This window comes from Athene noctua, chromosome 7 (assembly GCF_965140245.1).
Source record: "Athene noctua chromosome 7, bAthNoc1.hap1.1, whole genome shotgun sequence".
In the NCBI taxonomy this organism is placed as follows: Eukaryota; Metazoa; Chordata; class Aves; order Strigiformes; family Strigidae; genus Athene; species Athene noctua.
In genome coordinates, this window is record NC_134043.1 from 6,310,917 (window position 1) to 6,337,779 (window position 26,863).

The 26,863-nt window shown below is 35.2% G+C and overlaps 1 protein-coding gene across 1 annotated transcript in view; it reads left to right on the forward strand.

The window, feature by feature from the left end:
• LRP1B (LDL receptor related protein 1B) overlaps positions 1-26,863 on the forward strand; it is a 370,405-nt gene that overhangs the window by 337,994 nt on the left and 5,548 nt on the right. The window contains exons 81-86 of the mRNA XM_074910092.1: positions 6,040-6,201; positions 10,961-11,135; positions 11,670-11,774; positions 13,803-13,916; positions 24,279-24,355; positions 26,516-26,606. Coding sequence (XP_074766193.1) covers positions 6,040-6,201; positions 10,961-11,135; positions 11,670-11,774; positions 13,803-13,916; positions 24,279-24,355; positions 26,516-26,606 — 724 coding nt within the window. The remainder of the gene's footprint in view (positions 1-6,039; positions 6,202-10,960; positions 11,136-11,669; positions 11,775-13,802; positions 13,917-24,278; positions 24,356-26,515; positions 26,607-26,863) is intronic.

Here is a 26,863-nt window from a genome sequence, read left to right on the forward strand (position 1 = left end):
CTGCTAAGCCTTTTGGCAAATTCCTATGTGAACATTATATAGCTAGAGATTGGGGCAGCTTTAATTAAAATTTATAAGTTTATGACAGTTGTATTGAACTACAATAATTGAACAAAGAAAATGTCATCAGCTAATTAAAAGTACACATCTGAGACGTGTAATTAAAAGTTTGGGTATAATAATGAACACTTTCCAGTAAGCCAAATTAATGGGAATTTGGAAAAAAAATTAAATGTTACCATGAAATGCACTTCCTTTTTCCTTACAGTTTTAAGTAAGAATATTGGGGCAGTAATTTAGTAAATGTCTTGAACATATAAACTAGATCTAACTAGTTCACAAAATTAGATAAATCCGTATTCAAAATACAAAGGGTATGTCTAACCATGTAGAATTGTGATGTTTATATTGAAATGAATGAAGAATTATTATCTTTCCACTAAATGAAAATTGGTGAAATATTCTCCAAAAAATAATTATGTGTAAAGTAGTTATCATTTTATATTCTGTTTGTTGAGCAAAAGAAGCTGATTTTGGGACACGATGGTGCATACTGACAACACTGTCAGTGAAGAACCTTTTTACTTTGCTAGTGTCTTATCAAAGTCTCAAAGGGGGATGCTAAATCACCTCGTCGCCAGGACAGGGCCTGTGGGAAGGCACGAGGGGTGGTATTTAGCCAGAGCTTGAGGCTGTCTGGTCTGGCACACGGCTGATCTAAGGGTCCCAAAAGATCCGCCACAGCCAGCCTTGATAAGAGCAGCCTCTGAGACTACTAGATTTAGAGATTGTTCTTTTCTCCCTTTCTGTCACAGCATGGAGAGAATGTATATCCGTGGGGATTGATCCCAAACAGCTCACCTGCTAATTATGTACAGTGATACAGCTTCTCTCCACTGCTATTGGTTCAGTAAAGCTAATTATGGTTCATCAGTCACACAGAAATGAATTAATGTGATTCCCACGGACTGCTGATAACTACTTCAGAAGATATGATATTACTTACAGTAGGCTGGTGTAGTGACACATTGTTTGCTTTGGTAGTGACAGCAAGTGAAACATGCAAGTCAAATGTGTATATAACAAATTAAAACACACACGTTGCTGGTATTGAATTTACCATTGGAAGACATAAATAATTGATGTCTTGGTGCAGGCATTCATCCGGATGATCTCGTGTTTCAAAACTTGCAGAAAGCTTACAAAAATAGTGCTATTTTCCTTTTTTTTTTTTAAGGTAAAATACCTTATGTGGTCATTCAAAATGCGTAATATTTTGCTGTTGTTTAGGCAATAGCATGAATCAAAGTTTATCTCCTCAGAGTTCTGTTCATTACAAAATTAAATAGAAGTTTAAGATACATGATTACATTCCCAAAAGGAATCACCTAGCTATTAGAGACAGTGCACTAAAATATTTATTAGCTATTTTTGAAGGTAATTTGAAAAGTTATTTGCTATTATATAGCAAATTAAATTGGCAAACTAGGAGTAACTACAGCCTCTGCAATCAAAACCTTACTGAACATTGTAGGATTTTAATCCATAACATCTTTTTATGGATTATTTTTCTTTGCAAGAGAGAGGGAAATTGCATTTCATCTTCATGCCAAAACATTATTTCGTTCATGTCCTACTGCCAAAAATAACCTCATATGTCCTAGGGTAACCATAAATTTTCCTTTAATTTACTAAATTCGATACAAAACATTTGAAAAAATATATGAGAATTTTATGGTTTTTTCAAGTTCTATCACTTCTAGAATTAAGATTAAATATTTTGTACATCATTATTATTCTTATTTTTTAAGAGAGAGGCTACATAGAGAATCTTCAGAGAATAGTGACTTTCGAGTATGTTGTTTCCCCAGAGAAGTTTCCTATTTTGTTACTTGTTTTATATATCTTACCAGGCACCCTTTAATGTATTTTCTGCAATTCATTTCTTTAAAATTGTTATTTAGAATACAAAAAAAAAAAATTTAAAATGTTATTTTAAATACAAAATACTCTCATCTATATAGGGACTACATTATATTTCCACTTGCTTATACACAGTGAGAAACTTGGTGTATCCAAGAGTTGGCCTAGAGATAGTAAATAGTAAAAGTGCATGCACTTTGATTGTAAATCATTGAGAGTGGAGAAACCCTGAACAAAAAAAAGAGCTGTGCTTCTTGCTCTCTAGGTACTATTACTGTGGTTTTGAAATTGGAACATTTACACATGAGATGCTGGGAAAGTGCTGCCACCTTGTCCTCCCTGACATTGACAAACAACATTTTCCAACATAAGTAATCGAAGCAAGAAATTTTTCTTGGGATTATTATGTTAGGAAGTAAACTAAAGAAGAGGATGTGAAAGCTAGGATGCTGATCTGTAATCGGCAGAGGAAAACAAGACAGTGTTCTCATACAATAAATCCAGTTGATTGCACTGGAGAAGGAAGAGCTCAAAATGGAATTTTTTTGGTGTTTTCTTTCAGAAAATGATTTTTACTCATTTCTGCATGAAATACACCAAAAGATGGTTAGCTGAATTTGAAGTAGTTCAGCTTTCCATGAACCACTTTCCTTATTATTATTTTTCTATACTGTAATGTGTTGTGAACATTTCTGAGGTGGTGAAGGTCAGGAATGAAGAGGCAATTTTACTTCTGTGTCTGCATGGCTTTAAACCTGAAACTTCACGAGCAGTGTGAATGCTGAAGTTGTAAACCATCCAATGGTTGTTCGTTAGGATATGTGACATCTTGGTTAACATGACTATTTTCTTTGCAAACATAAATCTAGATTATGATTCTATGATACAAAACCTTATGGCATTGTCAGTGTTTAATACTGCAGTTCCATTAAACTGTTCTCGGAACCGTTTTGCATCAGAAATAATTTATGAGAATAAGGCAGATTAAAATGTCATTATTAGTATTATTTTAGATGCCAACAGTCTGTGTATAAATAGGCAATGAACTATTAACATGACTAAAAGTCATGTTAAATTGAGTGACAAAAATGGGGTTTAGGCAACACTGTATTAAATTTTCATATAACTGTCAGCAGTTTGGCATATTTATAAGGCTACATTAGCAAAGAATGTAATAATCTTTTCTAAAAACTAGGAAAATATCTTTGCCCCATCATTTTAAAAAATAGAGGATTATTAATAATAAAAACTGATTTCTGACCTCCACATCTATGTTCTATCGCTACTTTTTTTACCTTTTTTTTTATTGAAACACTGATTCGGATGAAGGATTGCGTGAAACCCCCTGGCTTGGGGCCAGAAATTTAAATACAAGTGTATACATGGGGAAAAACAAAAAGAATCTGTGCTAACATCCGAGTTCAACATCTTTGATTTAATGTTTAGATCACAGGGGACAGATATGAATAACCAGACTGATGCATATTAAACTAGTTGGAGCTATTTTTAAGTCAGTGGTTTTGTTCCTGCTGTACTCATTAGAGGAAGAGACTAACTGATCTCGTGGCCTTTACGATGATTTGCAAAACATTTTAAATTAGCATAGCTTAAAATAGAAAATATAGAAGAGAATTATGTGAAGGGTTTCATGTAAGAGGAGTAAGAAGTGAAGGAAAAAGAATAAATAAATCATTCTGCATAAATCAGAGTAGAAAAAATGAGAGTGCTTCACTTGCCTTGAAAAATTATCCAACAAATATGATATTAAATGATTGCCTAGTATTAAAACAAAGACAGACCAGAGGAAGATTGGAATCGTGGGGTTTATGGAGTTATTTGGTTTAATCTACATGACTTTAATGAGACAGTCAAGTAAATAGGGAAGAAGTTAAAAGGTAAGAAGGATTGCATAGATGCGGCTGTGGGAAGAGACGTCAGGAGGCAAATGTGGAAGTAGTCTGGGATACCTACACTTGACATCATATTAAAACGAGCAAACAATGAATAAGGTAAAAGACAGCAAGGAAGGGACCTAGTCATAACGCTTCAGTAAGTCAGGCAGCAGTAAGGATTTCTTGGTAGATCAGTATGAAGATGAGGGAGGATTATTATGGAAAGGTAACCCTTAAAAGTTATTTCATTTGACTCCTTAGGATTTTGACTCTTCTGTACGTTTTAAACCACGTCAGGCCCAAGTTAAGCATCACTTCTCTTGTGTGCTCCCTAACCCACCCACCCCCCCCCAAGAAGTAAGAAGTTTGTTCCTGTGTGAAGTTTTTCAAATGTAAATATAGGGATAACTGGAGTCAGCATTAACATATTCCCTGACTTTCTCTGATCTCTTTTGGGTTCTACAGTCATATCATTATCTTGATTGGGGAGTCAATAATAAAATCTAATAGGCTGGTTTTCCTGTCTATGCCTGTAATTCCACTCCAAAGGGTTTTTGCATCACACATACAGTACATTATGTGGTTACCTTGCTAATCTGATTGACTTTAACACTTCTTAACATGGAACACCATTCTGTCATCAGCAAAGACTAGATATCAAGGAAATGTTAGTTTTACAGTAGCCCATTAGTTGCCTTCCTCTTCCAAATTTGCTATAGCAAATAATATTGATGTTCCCGTTCAAGACATTTTGGTTCTCCATCTTAATTCTTAGACTTTTACCACTTACGTAAGGTGGTTTTGGTTCTCTGTAGTCTACTTACAAGACATTCCTTTTTTCCTGCCTATACCTATTTACTATTGTGTTGCTAGCCTATCATGGCCCTTTACTCAGAGATAGGATATGCGTGTGACTTTATTCTTTGCCTGTCAGCTATCCCTTACTCTGCACTTGACCCAGTTATGGTCTTGATTGCTACAGGTGGGGTTTCTTATGATTCAAATAAAGACCATCCTGTCTACCTCTTTATTTCAGAAGTGTCATCAGCTCTCAGTTAATCTTCATCTCCTTCCTTACCAGGGAGCCAGGAAGAAGAAAAGCGTTAAACTCCCCTCTGTTTTCCCTAATTTTAAGAAAATCCTAAAGGTTGAATGAAAGCAAAGGGAAGGAGAGTGGGGGAAAAATAATGTTTTGTAAGAGATAAACAAGAATGCGAATAGAGTATTGGGAAGTAAGAAGGGTGATGACTAGTTGGACACATCAGGTCATTTACTTGAAGAGAACATTACCAGTGAGATTCAATACAAAGTCAGGAGATGGAAAACATTTATGGGATCTAGAAGGTTTTTTTAAAGAAGATAAACCTTAAGATAAAAGTCAGAGAAAAGTGAAAGAGTTTAATAAAACAATGGAATTGTAAGAAAGCTATAAATCCTTTAGACATTAGATTTAGATAAGGGAAAAATGGGAAAATTAAAATAAGAAAGAATCATAGGAGGAAAAGGCACCAGTGTGTAAACACTATATTAAAACTCTTTAAAAAGAAGCTATAGACTAGGAGTTCATTTTGTGCAAAAGTTCATCCCTGAGTGTTCACTACTTTTCAGACATTGAATATTCACCTTACAGGCATCTTTGCTCTGATGCAAGACAACAATTTTTACTGATACGGTATTTATTATATGAGAGGGCTGAGATAACACAGATACTTGTGCTTTAGTAAAAATTGTTATGTAAAGTTGACTATTAGTGAATTAGTAATTATTTGTATATTCATGTTGTTATATGTAAGGGTCTTTAGATTTGAGAATAATGGAGTGTATTCTGAAGAGTCACCAGTGTTGATTATACAAACATTTATCTTCTGCTACTGGAGGAACCCAGCCTAGCAGGATGATTTGAAGTGCTTAGTCATATCTTAAATTCCTACGTAAGGCCATCTTTTAAAATAATTTCCAAATAAAGAGTCAATTACCGTCTATAAACAAGTGTAAAGTGCATAGATGCAGTTTTTGAGGTGCTCACATCTTACAGTGCTAACTTCCTTTTTAAAAAGTTCTGAATTCAGGCTATGTTTGCAAAGGTATGTTTTATTCGTGTCTAGAGAAATGTACATACATTAACGCTTGCTACTGTTATAATAAGTGTATCAATCTTTAAATTTCTGATTAGAGTTTTGATGTTTATTTTTTATCATAAAATAGTTTTCTTTGTTTTGAATAGGGAGGCCTACCTGCAACTGTGCGCTGGGTTTTACAGGACCAAACTGCAATCAGACGGTCTGCGATCATTTTTGCCAAAACGGAGGAACCTGCAGTGTCACTGCTGGGAATCAACCCTTCTGCAACTGCTTGGCTGAGTATACAGGAGACAGATGTCAGTACTGTAAGTAATCTCCACAAACTACTAAATCCAGATTTATAATAAAAATTCTGCAAAATGGAAGTTTAACACGGGTGGAGTGATTTTTTTTTTTTTTTTTTTTTTTTTTTTTTTTTTTTGGCACACATTAGTAAACTAAGCCCCAAAATTATTCATACTGCTAAGGGAATGTAATCTGATGTATTCAGGTGATCTTTGAACATATTTCTGCAATATGCATCTACATGTGTAGGTAAAGAAAAAGGTTTTTTAGGAATTACTTACTTATTTTCATGAATGAATACATATAGTGGAGCTATACAAGGCAGCTGACTTTGTCAGTAGAAATAATTGTGTTAAAATTTTCAACTCCAGCTTCTCATATTTGTTGTCATATACTGGTGGAATACCTAAACATATTGAACTGACGCAGTTGGTTAAAGAATTCATCTGGTATCCCTTATCTTTGCAGAACAGCACATCTGTCTTGAACTGCTACCTTACCTTCCATTTGTATTTCTAACTCCAGTATATTTGTATATTGACAACTACTTTGACCATCACACTTCTATATTCCTTGATTTTGCTCAGTCTAAGACCACGTCAAGTTATGATTTCTACCCCCTTTGGGTATGAAAAATCAGGATTTATAAGTATTACTTTTCTTTAATTCTCAGAACTAAAATTCTATCTTCTGCATCTGAAGTTTTCCCTAGTTTTTCATTCCACTGACCGCTCAGTCTCTTCTCTTTGAGATACTGTTTTCCAAAGGTTTCCATGCCTTTAGAAAGGCTCTTCTCACTTTTTAGAAATTTGTCTTTTTCCTTCTTTTGCAGAGGAGGAGGAGGGAAAGAAGATTACCAACCAACAGGCCTTCTGTTCTTACTCCATTTATCTTTCTTTTCTCTCCATGCTTTCTCTTAGCATGGATCATTATTACCTATTTCCAGAAACTCAAGACATTTGAACATAATCCTGAATTTCTTCTTTTGGCCACTCATTTCAAAATTAGAGTTTGTCTTACAAATGTCAACATGAGGAGTCACTAGCAACCCTAACCTAAAACTGATTCTTTTTATGAGATAAGAATTATTTTTGTAATCTCCTTTTTTTCTACTCTGCTTTGCTTTGACTGTAATACTGTAAATAAGAGGACTGCCATAGATCTTGTTATAGAATAAAATATTAAATGTGAAAGCCATCATCTCTTGTACATAATTCGTTGAATTTGCTGAAGAAGGGTAGATTTAAACAAAATGGAAGGGAAATTAGCTGTAGTAAAGGTCTGGTTTAGAATTACCTACAATATACAAAATTATTTCATTTTAGTGAAAGGTCTGTCAAACAAAGAAAGGGTTAGTGTGTATCTTAAATAGGATTCATACTGAAGTAAAGTGAATATCTTTCCAGTTGGGAGGCTATGAAATAAATTGAAACCTTTGAATGGAAAACCAGCAGTAATTGTGATTCTCTCCCACTTGGTATTAAACAAACTGCATGGATCCACAAATAACTATCTGCAAACACAATTGGGTATTTGAAAACAGTATAGTACATAAATCATGCACAGACAGACACACAGATTAAGAAAAAATATTTACTTGAGGCTTACCCAAAAACCAAACAAATTGTTTCTAGTTGAATGCTTCTGCAAACATTTTTTTTTTTTTTTTTTAAGAATTAATTTAAATGTAAATTTAGGGGTACTTTTTAAACAGTGCTTATTATCAGATTTGGATTGTCTGCTGACACTTTGGAAAAATGTTACAATATAGAGACTCAAACACATTACAAAATACAAAATAAAATGAAGCTTTTGTTTATTTAAACCTTAATACTTTAAAAAAAAAAAAAGTCTTACAATCTTTGTGAGTATTTTTTCTGTGGCAAATAACTTCTATGAAATTATACAGGTTTACAGTTAAAGTATATAAATTCACATATATGCTTTTTTGCTTTATTCACACATGTATGATTTTTTGCTTTATTAATCACATTCACTTTGTATGCATGTTGGAATATATGAATATAACATTATTGCAAAGATTGGTTGCCTCTAAGATATATTTTTCAGTCTTTCTATGATATGGTTGAAACTAGTTCATATGCAAAGGATGATACATGAATGTGCATAGGTATTTTACTCATGCTTCCAAGCTGAAAATATTATTAGTGGGTTTTTATGGCAAAGAGAAGACATTTACTTGCAGTATTGCCAGATTGCAAAGACCTTATTTTCCTCATACTTATCGTCTCCAATTACCCAGTGCAGAGTTTCTCCTGTGATTAGTTCACATAAGGGCTAATAACCAAAATGTGTGCTCCGTGTCAAGGCACTGGCACTGCTGAAATAAATTTAAGTGAATGAATTTACATAGTATTCTACTAACATTGTGCATGTTATTATATACACATGAATTTGATGTATTTGAAAATAACTCCCTATTTTAAATTCCTGAAATAAGACATACAGACTAGTTAAAGTTCATTTCTTGTATCATTTAAGGCCCAAACAGCCTAAAAAATAAAAAATGTTTTCACACGGTTGCAATCATTCAAAGTGGATGTAGTGAGCTCACAAGCTGTTACTTTCCCTGAAACTGAAATTCCTTTCTTTAGGGAGGGAAAAAAAAATTAAATATATATATATATGTATATATTTTTGTGTCATTTCAGGCCAAATGTAGCAAATATATATTAGACATAGCACAAGATTAAAGGTGTTTGTGACTACAATCAATACTAAAAAACAATAACTGTTTTAGAGTATGAAGTTCCCATTCTTAGGTTTTGGGGGGTTTTTTGTTTTGTTTGGGGGGTTTTTTTGTGCTAACGTACATGGAAACATTTCCCCTTTGCAATGCTTTTTTCATAAAATGCCTCTCAATATTAGCTTTCAAACGACTGTCGTTTTTGTTCAAGAAACAGCCCCCCTGCTGCAAATTACCATTCTGTATCTTGAATTGGGGAACAACAAACACTGAGTTACTTCATTTAGTGTCTTTTAAACCTCTCTGGTTGATCAGCAGTGATTCCATCAGCAGAGGAGTCTTCAGCCTGCCTAGATAGGTGGAGACGTACAGCGAGTAATCAAACAGAAATAACTCCTCCAACAGTCGTGCTCTGTCCCTGAGCAGAGCTCTTCCAGCATGGGGAGCACCAGTGGCATGGGCAGTCACCACAGGCTTCTCCGAGAGGGGGAAGCACTGAACACAGAGAAGAATAAGCAAAATGTGTTTCCCACTTTATGAGATACCCCCACAAATCGTCCATCTTGAATATACTCAGTAAAATATATCAGTTTTAGCATTGGAGACCAATTTGCTGCTTACAACACGACCCCAGTCAAATGGCAGCTTGAGAGTTTCCACTTCAGAGTAAGGGCCGAGGTTGCCATTTGGCTCTAGTGAAGAGCTTGATATAGAATCATAGAATGGTTTGGGTTGGAAGGGACTTAAGGATCACTAGTCCTACCCCCCCTGCCATGGGCAGGGCCACCTTCCACTAGCCCAGGTTGCCCAAAGCCCCGTCCAACCTGGCCTTGAACCCTTCCAGGGAGGGGGCAGCCACAGCTTCTCTGGGCAGCCTGTGCCAGGGCCTCACCCCCCTCACAGGGAACAATTTCTTCCTTAGATCTCATCTAAATCTGCCCTATTTCAATTTAAAACCATTACCCTTTGTCCTGTCACTACACTCCCTGATAACTAGTCCCTCCCCATAACGCCCTACTTCTAGCTGGTACTGCCTTACATTTAGCCCTATCCTGAGATTCAAATAACTTGAATTTTTTCATTTTTTAGTGTCAGAAAGGTAATATTTTGTTAATATGGACCAGGCTAACTCTAAGCTAATAATGCATAGTTCATAATTGATAAACCTTATATATCAATTACTTCATCTGTCCATCAGGACCACCAAAATCTCAACACAGCATGTTAACTACAGAGAACTGAAAAAAGTATTAGAAACAGAGACTTTGAATGTTTTGGCCCCATTAAGGAGCTTAAATGATGACTTTTAAAAATGTCAAACAAACAGACAAAATAAAGTTGTCACTACTACATAAATAAAAAAGAAACAGTATGTTAAGATAACAGTATATTGTAGCTCTGGAAACTAACTTGGGGTTTTTTAAAGGGATGTGAGAAAAATAACAGTTACTGGTGCTTCTAAAGAGTTAAAAAATTCACTACTTGAAATCTCAGTTCTGCTGGCATTTAAGCAGTTAAATAAGATAATGGGATCTTGCACAGTCTATAAAGATAAGCATGTATGTAGTTTTTTGTAGAACTTATGGATTATGTCTTTATATATTATTATTAGAACTTCATGAAATTTTAATATGTGGATAAATGAAAATAAAACTTAATTATTTCAAAATACTATTTCCATTTCAGTTTAGCATAATGCCATTAATGGTAATGTGAATGTATCAGAAAATTTTTATTCAGCCAATGTCCCATTAAATACATTAACATTGCTCTGCTTTTCTCATCAGTAGTCTTTATATTATGTGTGATGATGCCATAAATGGTTAGACATCTAGAAGGAAAAAAAAAAATCTCTTATGAGTTTATCCTTCACTTCTCAAGGCTGTATCGTTAATACATTATGTATCTGTTTATGGGGTATTCTTGATTCTCGTAGTTGCCAGTAAGCTATCAGCTTAATTCATAATTTTGTTTTTATTATAGTACCTTTTAAAACATATAAAAGTAAGGTATTATTTTTTCTGTGATACTCCTTAATGTCCTTTAATAATTAGCTTTCATGTTGTTTGCAGATGTTTGCCACCATTATTGTGTGAATTCTGAATCATGTACTATTTCTGATGATGGAAGTGTAGAATGTGTCTGTCCAGTACGATTTGAAGGTCCAAAATGTGAAGTGGACAAATGTATCAGATGTCATGGGGGACACTGCATAATAAACAAGGACAGTAATGACATAGTATGCAAGTAAGTGTGTGTGTGGAAGGGTGGTGGTTGTGATCAAAATAATGCATTTTATAGCGATCAGATTGCAGTATCCTCTGAATCTTTTACACGGTGTCTAGCCCCCGATCCAGTCACATCAGAACAATTCCTTTTTGTGGCTCCTGCCCACAGAAAACCAACGGATAAAGTTATCAGTTGAATTTTGCCAGTGTTGAAATTTGTTCTTTCTGCAGTATCTGTGACAGTGATAGACACTTACTGTATACTAACGAAAGCATATGTAGTAAGATGTGCTGCTACATTGCCAAGTGATTATTTTGTATAGTAACAGTTTATTTTCATAAAAAGAAAGATTAAACATATGTTGTGTAAAAAGCTCAGATTAAAAATATGTTGTGTACTAGCTCTTCAAGGTGGAAACCTAGAATTCTTGCAATCAGTAGATCTTATACAAGTGATAGAAATCAATATTTCAACATACAGATAATTATAAGGTATTTAGCCAGATTTAATAAAGCACTGATTGCAATTTGTATTTTTTCTTAACCATGACAGCTGCACTAATGGAAAGATTGCCTCTACCTGTCAGTTATGTGATGGCTACTGTTACAATGGTGGTACATGTCAGCTGGACCCAGAGACCAATATACCTGTCTGTCTGTGAGTATCCTGCATTGTGTAGATCATTAAAATATCTGCGTGCCAACAAATAATAAAATTATTATGCGTGTGCCTGTATTTTTGATCTTTCTAGGATGTGTAACGTGGTGGTTGAAGTTGTAACTTACAGTAGTTTTTCTAGCTATTTCTGTAACCCAATACTTTTGCAACTAACTTTTTACAATATGTGTATTGAAAGATATAACTAAGGTATATATTGTGAATGCACATAGATACCAAGCTACATCTTTTGAGGATTCTAATAATTTCAGGCCAGATCTAAAGCCCATTTAGGCATTTGTTCCAGAATGAAATCAGAAGGTACAGGATGGTTGATCTCCCCTGATTCTCAAAGGTTGATTAAGTCTTTTCTCGAATAAAGATGGTCCAAGGTGGGGGCGATAATCTCAGTGTTTATTTCCTTTATGGGTCTCAGGATATGCTTATGTATCTCTTGTTTCTGCCCACACTGCCCACAACAGCTTGGCTGTTCTGTTGTGAGACTGCTCTCTCCCTCCTGCACCATGGTTGAGAGGATAATTCAGGATGTTTCTCTTAAGCCCAGACGTCAAATACCAAAGAAAATGTGATTCTGTAGTCTAGACTGTGGAGTACTATCTTAAGAGATAGAAAAGCCTACTTTCTAGTCCTTTCTTGAGAGCTATGGTGTATCTTCTTTTTCAGATGCTAAATATAAAATACAGAATTAGGCACTGTAGCAAGAAATAAATTTATTTCCTGCTCTCACTTACACTGAATTACCTATTCATAGTCCTTGTTTGTTTGGTTTTGATTTTTTTTTTTTTACTTTTGCCTAATAAACAATCCAGTCTTTTCTGCACTGCTGAAAAGCTTCATTGTGGAATAGTCTTCCACTTCTCAGAACAACCTGGAGGTCAGAGCATCCTCCAGGGACATATGAGGTGTTGGAAGAGAGAATTGGACTCGAGTGTCTCATTTCCAGGGTGACATAACTAAGTTATTGGTCAAAGGGATCTGGCATTTACAACTTTGTAAATACAGATACAGCCATCCCTTCGTTTTGTTGATGTGTATGAGGTAGGTGATCTTAAAAGAGAGTACCTGTTCTATTTGGACTCTCAAGGAAGTTACATAGAGAAATGCCTGGATTTTGTAGTCTAACCAGTGTAGGAGATGGACCAACTTGTTCCTCCCTGTGAGAGCTCAAGCATTTCTGAATGTGCAAAGGGGCAAAACTGTTGTTACTGTACTATTGAAAAGAAGTTGTCAATACGTGTGTGCAGCTTTGGGGCTAGAGAGCATGGAATGCCGTTGTCCTTATTCAGCTGAAAATGCTTTGAGTGCCTAGGTCTCTTTTTCATTATTATTATGAACCAGCCCTTTTTATCTGTTATTTGTAGCTCCTTGAATATCTTTATTAAGGACTAGAGAGACTCAAAAATCTCAGCAAGAGGATAATATCCCAGCTTTAATATGTAAGGCCCAAATATGATGATTAAGTCTGTTGATTCATTTGCTTAAACACCTAGAATGGCTATTTTGGAAGCTTGCATTTCTTCCTTTCTTTTTCCGTAGAAAACTGCCTTATTCTTTTTTCAAATTCATGTGGAACACCATAGCATCTCAAGGAAAACAAGTTTCATATATTAATTTGTGCATGGATTTACAATACATAAATGCTGCAGCATATGTCAACACTGTTAGCAATGTTAAGTGAGCAATCATGAACGTTTTTAAGGTCATTGCACTCTGGATCGATAAATACAAATGTATGGTGCATTTGATGGTAATGGTTTCGTTCAGAATGTTAGATTCCTGAAGACATCAGTTAGTATAGGCCCATTGTTTTAAAAGTGTTTGATCAACGCTGATGAGCAAACTTTTCAGTATAGCCAGATTGGACCTTCCGTGAAAAACAGAATATTAATTTTCTTATCTGTGGGTGTGTGCCTGTGTATGTGTGCCATCAATATATATAATGCGTTTAAAATCTGTTCAGCAAAAGGTAGAATATTTATATAGGTCTATTTTACTGAAATTCTGCAGATGCTCTGTGGGGTTTAAAAGTCAGCGCTGTGACCAGAAAGTGAACCCTTGTGATTACTACTGTCAGAATGAGGGAATTTGCACTTTAACTGCGTTTAATGAGCCGAGATGCAAGTAGGTTTAACCTTCCACTTAATGCTGCACATTCTGTGACATCATTTCAGGCCACAGTTCATTGGTTCAAGTCATGCACATTCACATACATTTCACAATATATACTTAATCTGGGGGCTCGTTTCTATAATACACACTTACCCTTTGATAGTTGCACTGATGAGTATATTTAAACATACTTTTGGAGTATCTATATCATTGGAGGAAGAAATAAAAAACTTTACTTTTAATAAGTGAATGGAAAATACTGAAAATGCCACTTGGCTTTTATTGTTCATATTTTGAGATATTTTACCAAGTTAATCCTACACAGCAAACAGTTGCACATGTTCTGTAGTCCAAAACTGACTTCCTATTTCTTATCTGTACAGGGAAAGGAACAGAAGAACTGGTTAGGCACCACTTCAGGAGTTAAGCTTGTATTCGTAGGTCTCCTTAAATTTATGGAAATAATGCTGTAAAATAGAAACTGTTAAACAAAACTATGTGAGCTACATCATATCTTCAAATAATCTTCTGATTTAAAAAATGTATAGATATATTTGTATGTTGTATTCCTCTGAAGGATTTTGGGTTTATTTTTTAAACAGAAAATTTTAATCCTCATCAGGGAAAGAAACAACCTTAGTCTTTGAAAATGCTGTAAGGCAGAGATATGAAATACCAGTCGGATGAACATAGCTTTACTCAACATTTGTGATGCAAAAGTCAGAATTGAAATCACGAGCCAAAGACCTAGACTTGGGCTAAAATATGTAACTCCAACAGCTTTAATCTTATCTCAATGCATGGTTTATGAAAACATAAAATGCTGTGGGGATGTGCTGTGGTTGTCTGGTGGGTAGCAATGACAGTGACTAGGTATGGTGAATAATCTTCCATTTAAAAAAAAAATATGATCACAATTCCTTTGTCAGTGTTCTCAAGCAGTGAAACTCTATGACTTGAGCTATCATAAATCCATTGGAAAGTAGATTAGTCTTCTAACTACTACTTCTTCAACTTCAAAGAGTATGGAGTGGGTCTGTTAATCAGCGTTTGTGTGGGACATGGTTGCTTGGAACAGTTTATATCTCCGCGTGTCATATATAAGCACATAATTCACTTATTCACATTCAGAATATAAGTATAGATAGAACTCGTGTTCCTGTTGTCTCTTCAGACTGATTGTTGGGTCGGTATGGCCACCACTGCCTGTGTCTAGGAATTGTTAAGAGAATCTTCTAAAGTGTTTATTTACAAAGCCATGGTGGCTTGGAGGAAAGAGAAGAGAAGCAAGTAGAAGTTGTTTGATGGAGTTGAAGACAGTTACAGTGATACAGAGGAAGAAGTGTAACTCCATGTGTCCCAGTTCTCCTTGACAACCTCAGTTCAAGCTCCAGTTGTTCCCAATATCTTGTGATTTTCTGGCATCAAATTTGTTCTTAACTGGAGCTTGTTTATAATTTTACCAGCCTGATGCTGGCAAGCAGATGACCTCAGGAAGGAATGAAGTAATCCCCTGCTTCTCGAGAGTCATTGTGTCAGGTAACAGGAGTCACAAAGATTTTCTCTGTAAGTTCTGCTCCATTGTTAGGGAAGGTGGTTTATCCAACCTGTATGTCTGGCCATGCTGTATATGACATCTGTCTCTGGTCTCTGGGAGACATTTATCAAAGGGCTAACAGTTTTCTTAAGCAGTCTTCAATTCATGGGTGGGTGATTTTTAGAAAAAATATGAAATGTCTGGGTTTATTGTCATTTAGCAAGAACTCCTCTCTCTCTCACAGCCAGATCAGCTGAGAATGCAAACTTTACACATAATCAAGCCCTTATTATCTTTCAGTAAAGACAACAGAGAATAAGACTTACCTGTTCTAAAGGGCAATCCTAAAGACATAATTATACAGAGGAACTATAAGCCTATAAGAACATATTCTCCTTTTACCAACCTGTACTGCTAGGGTACATTTTTATTTTATCTTCCTATCTTAAGGGTTTTTTTTAAACCTGACTGCAGTAAATATTAGATGCACATGGGAAACAGAAGTTCTGATTTTCACCTAACCAGTTTAGGAATGAACTAAGGCCTCACTGTGGCTGTATATAAGCCACCAGAAAAGGAAGGTTTTGTGAAGTTGGTCTCCAGTATCAATGAATGTTTTGTCAGGTTCTAAAAGATAGAGAATGTACTGTGATTTCTTTTTGGATATAAGGTCCTACAAAGTCTAGTTTATTAATTCTTAGTATTATTTTTAGGAATATAAAGGACATTCTTCCCCCCCCCCCCCCCCTTATTTTCCTTCTTGCTCAATAACAAAGGTTGCAAGAGAATTTACTATCAGAATGTTAAAATTTGAGGTACTGACCTTTTCTGAAAATGTACTACTGAGACATCTTTTAAAGAAGTATTATCTTACATATAGGTACAATCTTTCTGATATTCACATACTAAGTTTTTTAAGGATATCTTCAGTACTACTCACTAATGGGTTGGGGGGTGTGTGATGTGTATAACACAGGAAACCTGAGATACGTCTGAATTGCTCCGGTACCTTCACAAATCCATTGAAAACAGAATGAACAGGAGATCAGATTCAGATGGGAAATAATCAAGAAATGCTTTTTCTATTTATTTCACAAACTGTCAGTTCCATTGTTGTATCAGTCTGTTGTTTTAATAATTGCCTTTATTTGCCTCTCTCTTTTCATTAATTATCTAACTGCATATACATTCATGCAGGAGAAGCGAGGTTTAGGGAGAGATTATATGTTGATATTGTACCAGTGAAGACAGTTGGAAGAAAATTAAAACTTTCAACTACACAAAATCATTATTGTTTGTTATATAGGTAGTACTCTATCAATTTTGTGAGTACAGAATATTAGCCTCTCTCACCTTTGTTTCTTTTATTCCTTCTCTGTAACTATAGATTTCTATAATTCCATCTTTGTATTACTATTGTTATTTGCATCTGCATGTAGATGTGGTCTATTGTTATTATTATTAACATCTGCAAACAAATGTGATCGACTAATAATCCCCTAACACTAGGCAGTATAGAAATATAATGAAGGATAATTTCTGTCATGAGTTTACTATCAAATCTGGTGGAAGATACAAATCGTATTGATCCTTAACTAAAGCCATCTAAATTTAAAGCTAATTAAGATATATCTTTATCTACATCTAATAAGCTTATCTTATATCTTTATATCTAATGAGCTTTTCAGCAATGCTGCATGATGATGGCTGAGGACTTTAAGGTAAAACAAGTGAGATTATAGTCTAATTAAGAGGATAATAATTTATTCCTTTTTATCTTACTTTCTTCGTAGAGGTGTATGTTATTCTGAGTATCTATGGTTCAGAGTCTCTGTTTCCTAGGCATCATCAGAAACATAAAGAGAAATCCGGAGGACAGTGTACAGCATTAAATTAGTTGCCTGTGGCTAGATGTGTTGACTCTTCAGAGGGCTTTAGGTCGTGTGTGTTGTATTTCTACATTTGAACAAACATCAGTTCTTCTGTAATGAAGAATTAAGTCATCCTGGATAGTTTAATTGCTTGTAATAAGCAGATGTCTGACTTTGAGAGCACATTAGATAGAGAAATCAGTGGTCTTTCAGATTAATCAAAAGGCACATACCATAAGGAGCTTGAAAAAAAGCATAAGTTTGCTAACAGATGAAACAGAAAAGTGAAAGGTGAAGAAAGAATAAATTGCTTCATTTCTAAACTGAGAATTTTGGTGGAGTAATAGGGTAAAGACAATAGCGAACAAATGGGGAGATAAGTTGTGGAATTGCTTAGAAGTGATAAGAAGCAGCTTGAACTTGGAAGCAGAGACATGGGTAAATTAGAAAAAATAATTCTTGCAGAAGTGAAATAAGTGAGATGTTCTTGCCAGCTTTATTTCCAATAGGTTAGAGAGAGAGACACTGTGTGTGTTTGGGGGAGGGTACACGCGTGTGTGCGCACGTGTGCTTGTGTGTGTGTCATGGAAATCAGAAAGAAAAGGGTGCATTCCTCTTGATGGAGGAATTTCCCTGCAGCTCAGATTCCTGTGATGCTATACCTTCCTCCTGACATTCCTTTCGTGGTGAAAATTCTTAACATATGAACAGTTTTTAAAATGTAAGTACATGTATGGCACGTACAAATGCTGTAAGTACATGCAAGTTCATGAGTAAATATGAAACTCATAGCTATGGCAAACCTCTCCAAAAAAAAAAAAGGTTAAGGCACATCCATAGTCTGGTTGTGAATGGGAAAGAGACTGTACCATGCAGTCCCCTGACTGGCACTTTCTGAGGGTTGGGTAGGAAAAACCACTGCAGTGTAGGACAACTGCAGCATTGCGAGGACTGCCTGAGAGCAGAAGGCAGTTGTAACCATGACAGGCAGTAGAACTTGAAGAACAGCAAATTCTATCAAGTATCTTGCAATAAATATTTTCGATATGATCTCCTGGGGTATATTTAACGCACTCCTCAGTTACAATTACAACAGGAATTTCACAGTATTATGTTAGTTCTTTGAGAGCTTTCTTTTTCAACTAAAAATACCTTTGTTAGAAGTGTCTTGAATTTGAACGTAATCATCAGGTTATAACTTTATATTATAGAAGATCTTTCATTCAGTTTGTATCACAAATTAGCTCACGAATTAAATGCAAACAGATGTTTGAAGAGTGGTTGTCAAAGGAAGAAATTAGAAGCCCTTGGAACAGAGGAATATGTGTATTGTTCATTGAACATTTACTAGCTAGGTTGTCATGCAGATATCCTTTGTCCACGAGTTCAAAATTGTTCGGATAAAACTTGCATAGTAGCTGCTGATGTACATCACTGCTTACTTTGTCTCTGTGAGAAGGAGAGAAAAATGTGGTTTGTCGTGTACCTATTGATCCGGTCATTTCTCATCTATTTTTTTTTTTCTAACCATTTCAATCTCTTCCTTTTGCTTTGTTGCTCAGTGTAATTTCAGCTACAGTAGTAGTCATCCAGACATGCTTATTTTTAATATATCAATGTTAATATTGATACTTGTATAGCATATGTACTGTACACATATTGCTAATAGCACGGTGTTTAATGACCCTCAATTACTTCTTTTTCTTACCTTGGGATGATAGAGGCTGAGTTGCAAGGCTTGTTCCTTTGCAGTGATCACCATGCAGCAACTGTGAATGATGATCTGTATATAGTAATGTCATGCACAAATTAAAATTCATGTTTAAAGTCACATTTTTCAGGTACGTTGTTGCTAAATTTAAGATTCCTTGGGTTCCCCCAAAGTAATTTCTCTGTTGTTTTGCCTGCTTTTGGATTATGTACTTTTCCTATTCTTAGTTTATTGGATTGCAAGGTAATCTGTATTTCATTTTCAAGTAATGTTGTAAAGTTTCCATCCCTTATCTTCTTCATCAGATTTCTTCACTTTGCTTTCCTTATAAAGATACCGAGTGACGGTCATTAGACAAAAATACTATAATGTGGTCTGTTCATGTACAAAATAATTATGGAAAAGTTGTTATTTGAAAATAAATAATCCTTAATGTAGTAGAAGGTATTGATCAAACTCGGGGTGGGTGTTTGGTCTTTCATTATTATGAAAGTTCTTTGTATCTTTGAGAGTTTATCTGTGGATATAACTCTATAATATCAGGTCCCTGTATGAAGAAAGCATACTTCCAAAAGTGTCACTAAATTTATTAAAAATTTATTATAAATATATAGTGATTTGGTTTACTGCAAGGATTTTGTTATCCTGTGTCTTGTAACAGACTTTGGGGGGGAAAGGGATTTATTTTGATTTCTGTCTTTCAATGCAATTTAATCTAGATAGTAAATAACTATAATCCAGATGTTCTTTTCTCTCGTGTTACAAGTGGTTTTAATATTAATGGTAAGACGTGTCCCAGTGAAACTTTAATGTAAGTGTTCTTCAAATAGTGGCACTGGATACCTTCATTAGGATGTTTTACTATACATTACTATCTGTAGCATGACTAAAAAGAAAAGCAAAGTTAGGAGATTATTTTGTGTAATGAAGAAATATCATTTATAGGTAAGAAACATTTTCAATTCCCTTTCCACCTCTATTTTGTAATGAATGTTTCACGGATACTGTTATACTTCTAGACTAATCTTTCAGTGCTGCTTTCTGTCATTTTTTCTGATACACACTGGTATATTGAGTTGGAAAGCAGTTATCTACAAAAGCACTTTTAACTGCATATTATGCCTGCTATATTATATTTTTATGACAATGCCTGTGGCACAAGGAAAAAGGGGAAAAAAAGAGAAACAAAAATGAAAAAAAATGCACACTGCTGCCAAATTAGCCAATTTGCTAGTGTTTTTCTATTTGTTCAGACATTTCATAGTCAAATGGTTCCTTTTGGTCAAGTGCCCGTATAATTGAGTTTAAAGTGTTTCAGTGCACTGACCTGTGAGGGTTATATAAAAACAAAGAGAGACATTTTCTCTCATGAATAGATTCTATAACAGCGTGATCAATCTCTGCAATGTAAATATCTTAATTCTAAATATCCCTCATTGCAAGTGGGCCACCTTTATATCAGTTTAAAGTTTTTAAAACCTGTCTTTCTGCAATACTATTTCCTTGAAATAAATAATTCCTGTGGAGTAGGCATTCTGTATCTCAGAAGGTGTTTACCAAGCAGTCATCTCTTTCCAAATGTAGAACTAAATTGTAAAAGAGAGCTGTAGCATAGTTTTATTAATGACCTTGGTATCAGACCGTGTACAGCCTTTATTTATTACATACACTTTAAGTTTTTACATTGGCATTCTCTATGATATTGTTGCTATTTGATCTGCTCACCAATTCTGTTGGGAACTGGAGATTTGCACCTTAAGATCTTCACTGTAGCGCCTTGCACCACTCGGCTGACTCCAACCCGTCCTTCACTGCCAAGCTCCCCATCTGTTTCCATCTGGATTTGTTTATGTGTAGCTCAGAATAGGCATTATCACTGCTCTTTCTTCCCAGTTCTTGATAATATGAACGTCTTCAATGAAACCAGTGGCTTTATGTAGTTTTGCTTCATTAATTCTTTTTTGTTTGCCTGTACTGCAAATGGCCTATCTCTGACCATACAACTATTGGCAGTGCAACAGAACAAAAGCTCCTGGTACCACGTGATTTGAAAAGGTACAAAAGTCAGTTCCCTTGCTAAATACTGTACAGTCTGAGTTAAAATAATATCAGAAAATGTTACTATTAAGAACAGTTTCTGCCTGTGGTATCTGAAGACAATTGAAACTGGTTAAGACCTGCTCATTCCCCGTATTCCTACCTGAACAGTTGTCCGTGTCCCAACCCCATCATTATTCATGTACTTACTCATGGCTAATTTTCTGTGTCAAATTCCCTTGCAGACAACATACGTTTCCCCTGGGCTTTATTTCTCTTTCTATTCTGTCTGCCCAAGACAAGTCTTTATTAGCTTGCTGGGCCATAAAAGGGCAATCCTTTTACCTCTAAGTATAGAAGGAAATTACTGCCATTCTGTCAGCTTCAGTCCCATTGAAGTTTGCTGGAGACAGCAAGCATGGGGAAAAAAAAAATGAAAACTAAGTGTAAACTAGGTATCGAGTTTTTAAGAGAATTTTATCAAATGCTTCAGAAGTGCTTCAGTATTGTGGTGCTTTAACAATTAAAATGCCAAGATAGGTAAAGGACTGCTAATATTCTTACATTAATTTGTTCCTCTATTTACTACATATATAGCTGTAGGAAATTTTTCTTCACCACTTGTTGTGGTGTCATATCTGTTGGATGATTTTGAAGAGCATAACTGTATGTTATACACAACTTTCTCAGAACCTTGAACTTACATGTTTCATAGTGATTGTTTTGCTATTCTCATTATCTTCTATTCTTTAAACTGGTTTAAGACAGATTTATAGCAATGGTTCTTTTATCCAGAGCAAGTGTTTGAAACCTTCAATATAAGGATTTAGGTACAAAGTTAAGATATATCTAGCTCTCAAAAAAATCCTTCCCTTTCAATAGTGTAATGTTACATGAAAATTTCCTCTTATAAAAAGCCTTAATCGCATGAGCTGAATCCCCAACAATAATGATACAAAACTTCCAGTAAGAAATATAAAGACTTTATTTCATGGTTGTCACATGCCAACAGTTTGGATACTGGTAGAATTTTCTAAGTATAAAGATTTATGGTGTTTCTCTGTAAGAATGGAGATAGTTATTTTGCAGCCATATGTTGAATAGTGACCTTTGGAAAATACGAGTTCCTTGAATAGTATCTTAGTAAGGTAGGCTGTCAGTGTAGTCATTTCCATTTGATATAATTGCTAAAAAGGGAGCTGTAAAAAATTGATCAGATGCATAATTTAAAGGATTAAAATCATGTGTTCCATGTGAGTTGCAATGTGCTTAAGTGGTGGTAAGCAAGTGGAAAGGTCTGTTGCTTTCAGTTTTAAAAGGCATCATCATGAACTATAATTTGTGTAATTAGTTAGTAATTGGGGGATTCCTTTGCAGTGAGGAAATTTGTGTATTTGCCTTATCTAAATAAACAAATTATTTCAATAAATGTGAAGAACTTACTAACTTATAATGAGATTTATCTATTGTGTGAAAAATTTTGAATCAACTATCAATTGATAAGCATGTTTTTAAAGACCATCTGTACCCTACCTCTGTAGAGTTTGAGTTAAGCACCTTTATAACATATCCTACCAAAAATGAAATTAGTTCCCCCAAAAAATTTCAAACTTAAATCTCTCTACCGGGTTTTATACTATCTAAATGTTGGATTGTGCTGGAATAGGCTTAGGAGCAAAGAGAGAAACTAGCTGTTCTTATGCAGTGATCTGCAAATAAAAGAGTCAAAAGCATCATCAGCAGAGCTGACTAGGGCTCTCCTGTAAGAATTCCACAATTTTTCTCTGGAATATTTTGTACCTTTCCAAACCTTTTTGTATTATAGGAGAGTGTCAGTTGTTTAGCTAGTCCATTTCTAAACACTGAAATTTGTTAAAGCCTTAGAATGCCATCAGGTAACAGTAGTTCTCAGAACTACATGCAAGGTAATGCTCTATTGCATTTACCTAAAGATAACCCACATTGAAATTACTAAATAATTTAAAAATATGTAGAAAAAAATATGATTCATTGCATGATATGCAACAGATGCAGATGAAAAATGACTGCTTCCTGCCATTTCCACAAGGAGAGTTTGAGGTTCTGTAGTAAACTTAATCATATTTACAGCAGGATGAATAAGCAATTGAATTTCATTCAGGTATTTGTTTCCATTTTTTGATGAATTTGCTGAGTCTGCATACATGGACTCCTTGTATTTGCTTGTATGTGTGTAGAGCATTTTGAATCCCAATTGAAGAAAATTTGCATATTGAAATTCACACAAGGAAATTATAGAATAACAACTGTGTACTTATCCAGGCACCTGGCTCATGAAGCATATATTCTGAACATAAACAGTATTCAGGGCCATCTGAAGCCAGTAGATGCTCCTGTCCCTTTCAGGACAGCTCTTAATGCTTTAACTCTCACACATGCTTACACACACACGTATATATTTCTGCATATTTCTAATGGTCTAGTTATATAGTTCAAAATTTTAAAAGATAAAGCCATTAGACTGTAGAATTTTCAAGAAAACATTTAAATCTGAGAGCAAGGGGAACTTTAGTTAATTTGTAAATATTAGTCAAAGATAGGTCTTAATTGTTCAACTCAGTTATTACAACATGGACTGTAAGAAGTATTCTGTAGTAAGCTTTGCTTTCCTGTGGAAAGAGCCAATTGGTGTGGATACTGCGGGTTACTGGATGCGTGGAGTAGTTTATGTCCAGTCAAATAAGCTTTGTGCAATACGGATGTGTCTGTTAGAACTTCTAGATTAAAGCTGACCCTAAAACAATAAAATGCAAATAAAGTGCCTTAGGAAATAAGCCTTGCAGGACGAAGTTGGCTTCACATGGATCCAGCTCAAGTGTTCCTTCACTATTGCCCTGTAGGTGGTAGCTGGTTTAATAGGACGCTAATATACTGTTGATTATGCCTGTTGTTTTATTGATCAAAAACTTTAGAAAAGTATTTTGGAATGACAATTGCAGTAATAATTAACAGGAACTGAAGATAAAAAGCTCTAGTTTTAGACTAAAAACGTCCTCAGAATGTTGTAAGTGTCATGGCAGAGTACTACTGACTCCTTCCATGAAGCTTATTTGTTTATTTTGTAGACTCACTGTTGTCATTCGTGTAGCTCATGAGAAGATGCTGATGGTCTCTTTAATAGGTTAGTGTGTTAATAGCTGACATCTATTAACTTCACCATATTAATTGGATCCTTTTAGATGTTCAGCCAACTGGTCAGGCACCCAGTGTGAGAGGCCAGCTCCCAAAAGCAGCAAATCTGACAACATCAGTACAAGTAAGTACTTCAAATAACTGCTATCACTTGTTAAATTTGCCCAAGTTTTGAAATTTTAACCTTATGGTATTTTCGAATGTGAGTTTGGGTTGTGAGATGTGCTAATTACCTGTAAGTTGTCTTTAAAAAAACAAAAATAAAACAAAAAAAAACCAATCCACAAATGTAGATCAACTTGTTGATTGACATTCAGTGTTTCATGAGGCGGTTTGCATGCAAGCCGTATGCTGTACACTCATGGCTTCAAGTGCTAGCCTGCACTTTTCTTAAAGGAAGTGTATCAAATAGCAAGTGCTTGGTGATATCACTGCTGTGCAGAGAACTAGTATGACACCTCTGCCATTTAAGTCCTACTGAAACCATCAAAAATAGAGTTGTAAGTACTTCATAACTTTTGTATTGGCTGTCTGTAGAGGTTTGAGTTCTACCTACTGTGAAAATCATGCTGAAAGTAAGAATAGATCCTGTCGTATTTTTAAAACATGTCTGTAAGCATAAAAGGAAGGTATTGCTACACTATTGACAGTTTAAACTGGACAAGGTTCCCTGTGGTGCATTGAGTATGCTGATGGTACCCTGCTGTACGTCTCTCGGTCACTTTTAAACCAACGGGAGCAGTAAAACAAATCACCCACTATTCAGGTCAGCTTGATACTTAGATGAAATCTTCCTAGCAATCCAGACAGGTGAAATAACACTTAAAAGCTGGAAATGAGCTAAAAAGCAGCCAGAACCTAGGTCAGTATTTCTTGTTGAGGGAATGCCTGCTACTATTTGGGAAATGGGTGGTGGTCTTGTGCCTGCTCCTAGACCCCAGGCAGCACCATGGTCACCAGATGGCAATTCATGCCTGGTGGGCATGAGTTTCAGGTTTTTTTCTTGAGTGGTTACCTGCCAGGACAAAAATGAACCATTTTATTTGGGGTTTTTTCCTCCTAAGTAGACCTCCATCCAGTTATTTATCAAACGTTATCTTAAAATAGCATTGTTGTAATGTCTTCACATGCTGAATCTTCGTAAACTGAAGTGAACTCAGGATGGTTCAAGCTTTCATTCAGTAGTACTTCGTTTTGGGCCTCTGACAACCTGACTTGGCTTTTAGTAAACCTTCAGGCAGAATTCAAGGCATCTTTTTCAATTTTTGATTTAGACTGTGTTTAATACAGAGCAGAAACTGCCAACAGCTTATTTTTTTAATAAAACAATAAATGTAACCAGTGAAACAACTGGCAATGTTTTTGTTTTCCACCAGTTAAGAATTGTGATATTAAAGGAAATGTATGTCATTCCACGTTGGCTTTATACTGGAGTACTGTAGTTTATAAGGGCCAGTTTTTTATAACATAAAATTAGTTGTTGCAGGTATTTCTTTATTGCAAGATACCTACATTAAAGCCAAGAAAATTTTAGAAAGGTACAATTGCTGGCCTCATTTTTGCAGGTAGTCTCGTTTCAATGAAGTTATCTGCCAAAATAATGCTAAACCCATTTTCTTGTTCCCTGTCCCCTCCTCTCCTTTAACATTGCTGTCTGATCTGTGCACTGTTTTTCTGCTACATTAAGCATTATTGTAGTTTCCTTGATTGCCTATATCAACATAACAAAATTATTGGCTCTCGAGTACGATGTAGTAAAATGTAGGAATGCACCAATCATCTAGAGATGAATATTGCTTACTACTTTTCATTTTCCCACAAATAAAAGTAATAAGTACATATAAATGCTAATAATGAAATTCCTCAATCAGAGCCATACCTACTGAATATTTTAAATTAATAGTTGCGTAACTTAAACTGAAGATGATGGTGGCAGTTCAAGTCAGTGGCCGTGACACTCCAATCCAAATTGTTCAGCAATTCCACACACCTTCATACAGTATCGCTGCAAATGAGGGCAGGGAATTGGTCCAAACTGTATTGGTATCCAGAAAGAGTAAGGTCCTGATTTGTTGATAAAAGTACTCCTGTTTACACCATTATCTGTAATGACTTTTTTATTGATTGACATTAAAATCTCAAATCAGTGAAGCTCATCACATGAAATTGCATTTGTTGGTGAGGGAAATTTTTCTTTTAAAATTAATGTAACTGTTTTACAGCTGTGAAGGAATTATTAGATGCAGCTGTGAGCATTCAATGATATTTCCTTTTCCTGTTTTAGGAAGCATTGCAATCATTGTCCCTCTCGTTTTACTGGTGACTTTGATCACTACTCTGGTAATTGGACTATTTCTTTGCAAAAGAAAACGAAGGTAAGTAATTTTATATTGATGTGTGAAGTAAAATGTAAATCTTTAAAGTATGTGTGTCTTTTTAATATAAAAAAATCCCTTCCTATATGTTGAGCAGATGTTAAAAAAAAACACAGCAAACAATCCAAAACTTCTTTCTGGAGGCAGTGAGTTAGTTACATTTTGGTTCTTGCTGGAGCAATCATGTCTATTATTTATACTTATAGTCCACATACACTAGATAAGTAAATGTAGTTCTTTTCTTATCCGGTTGCTCA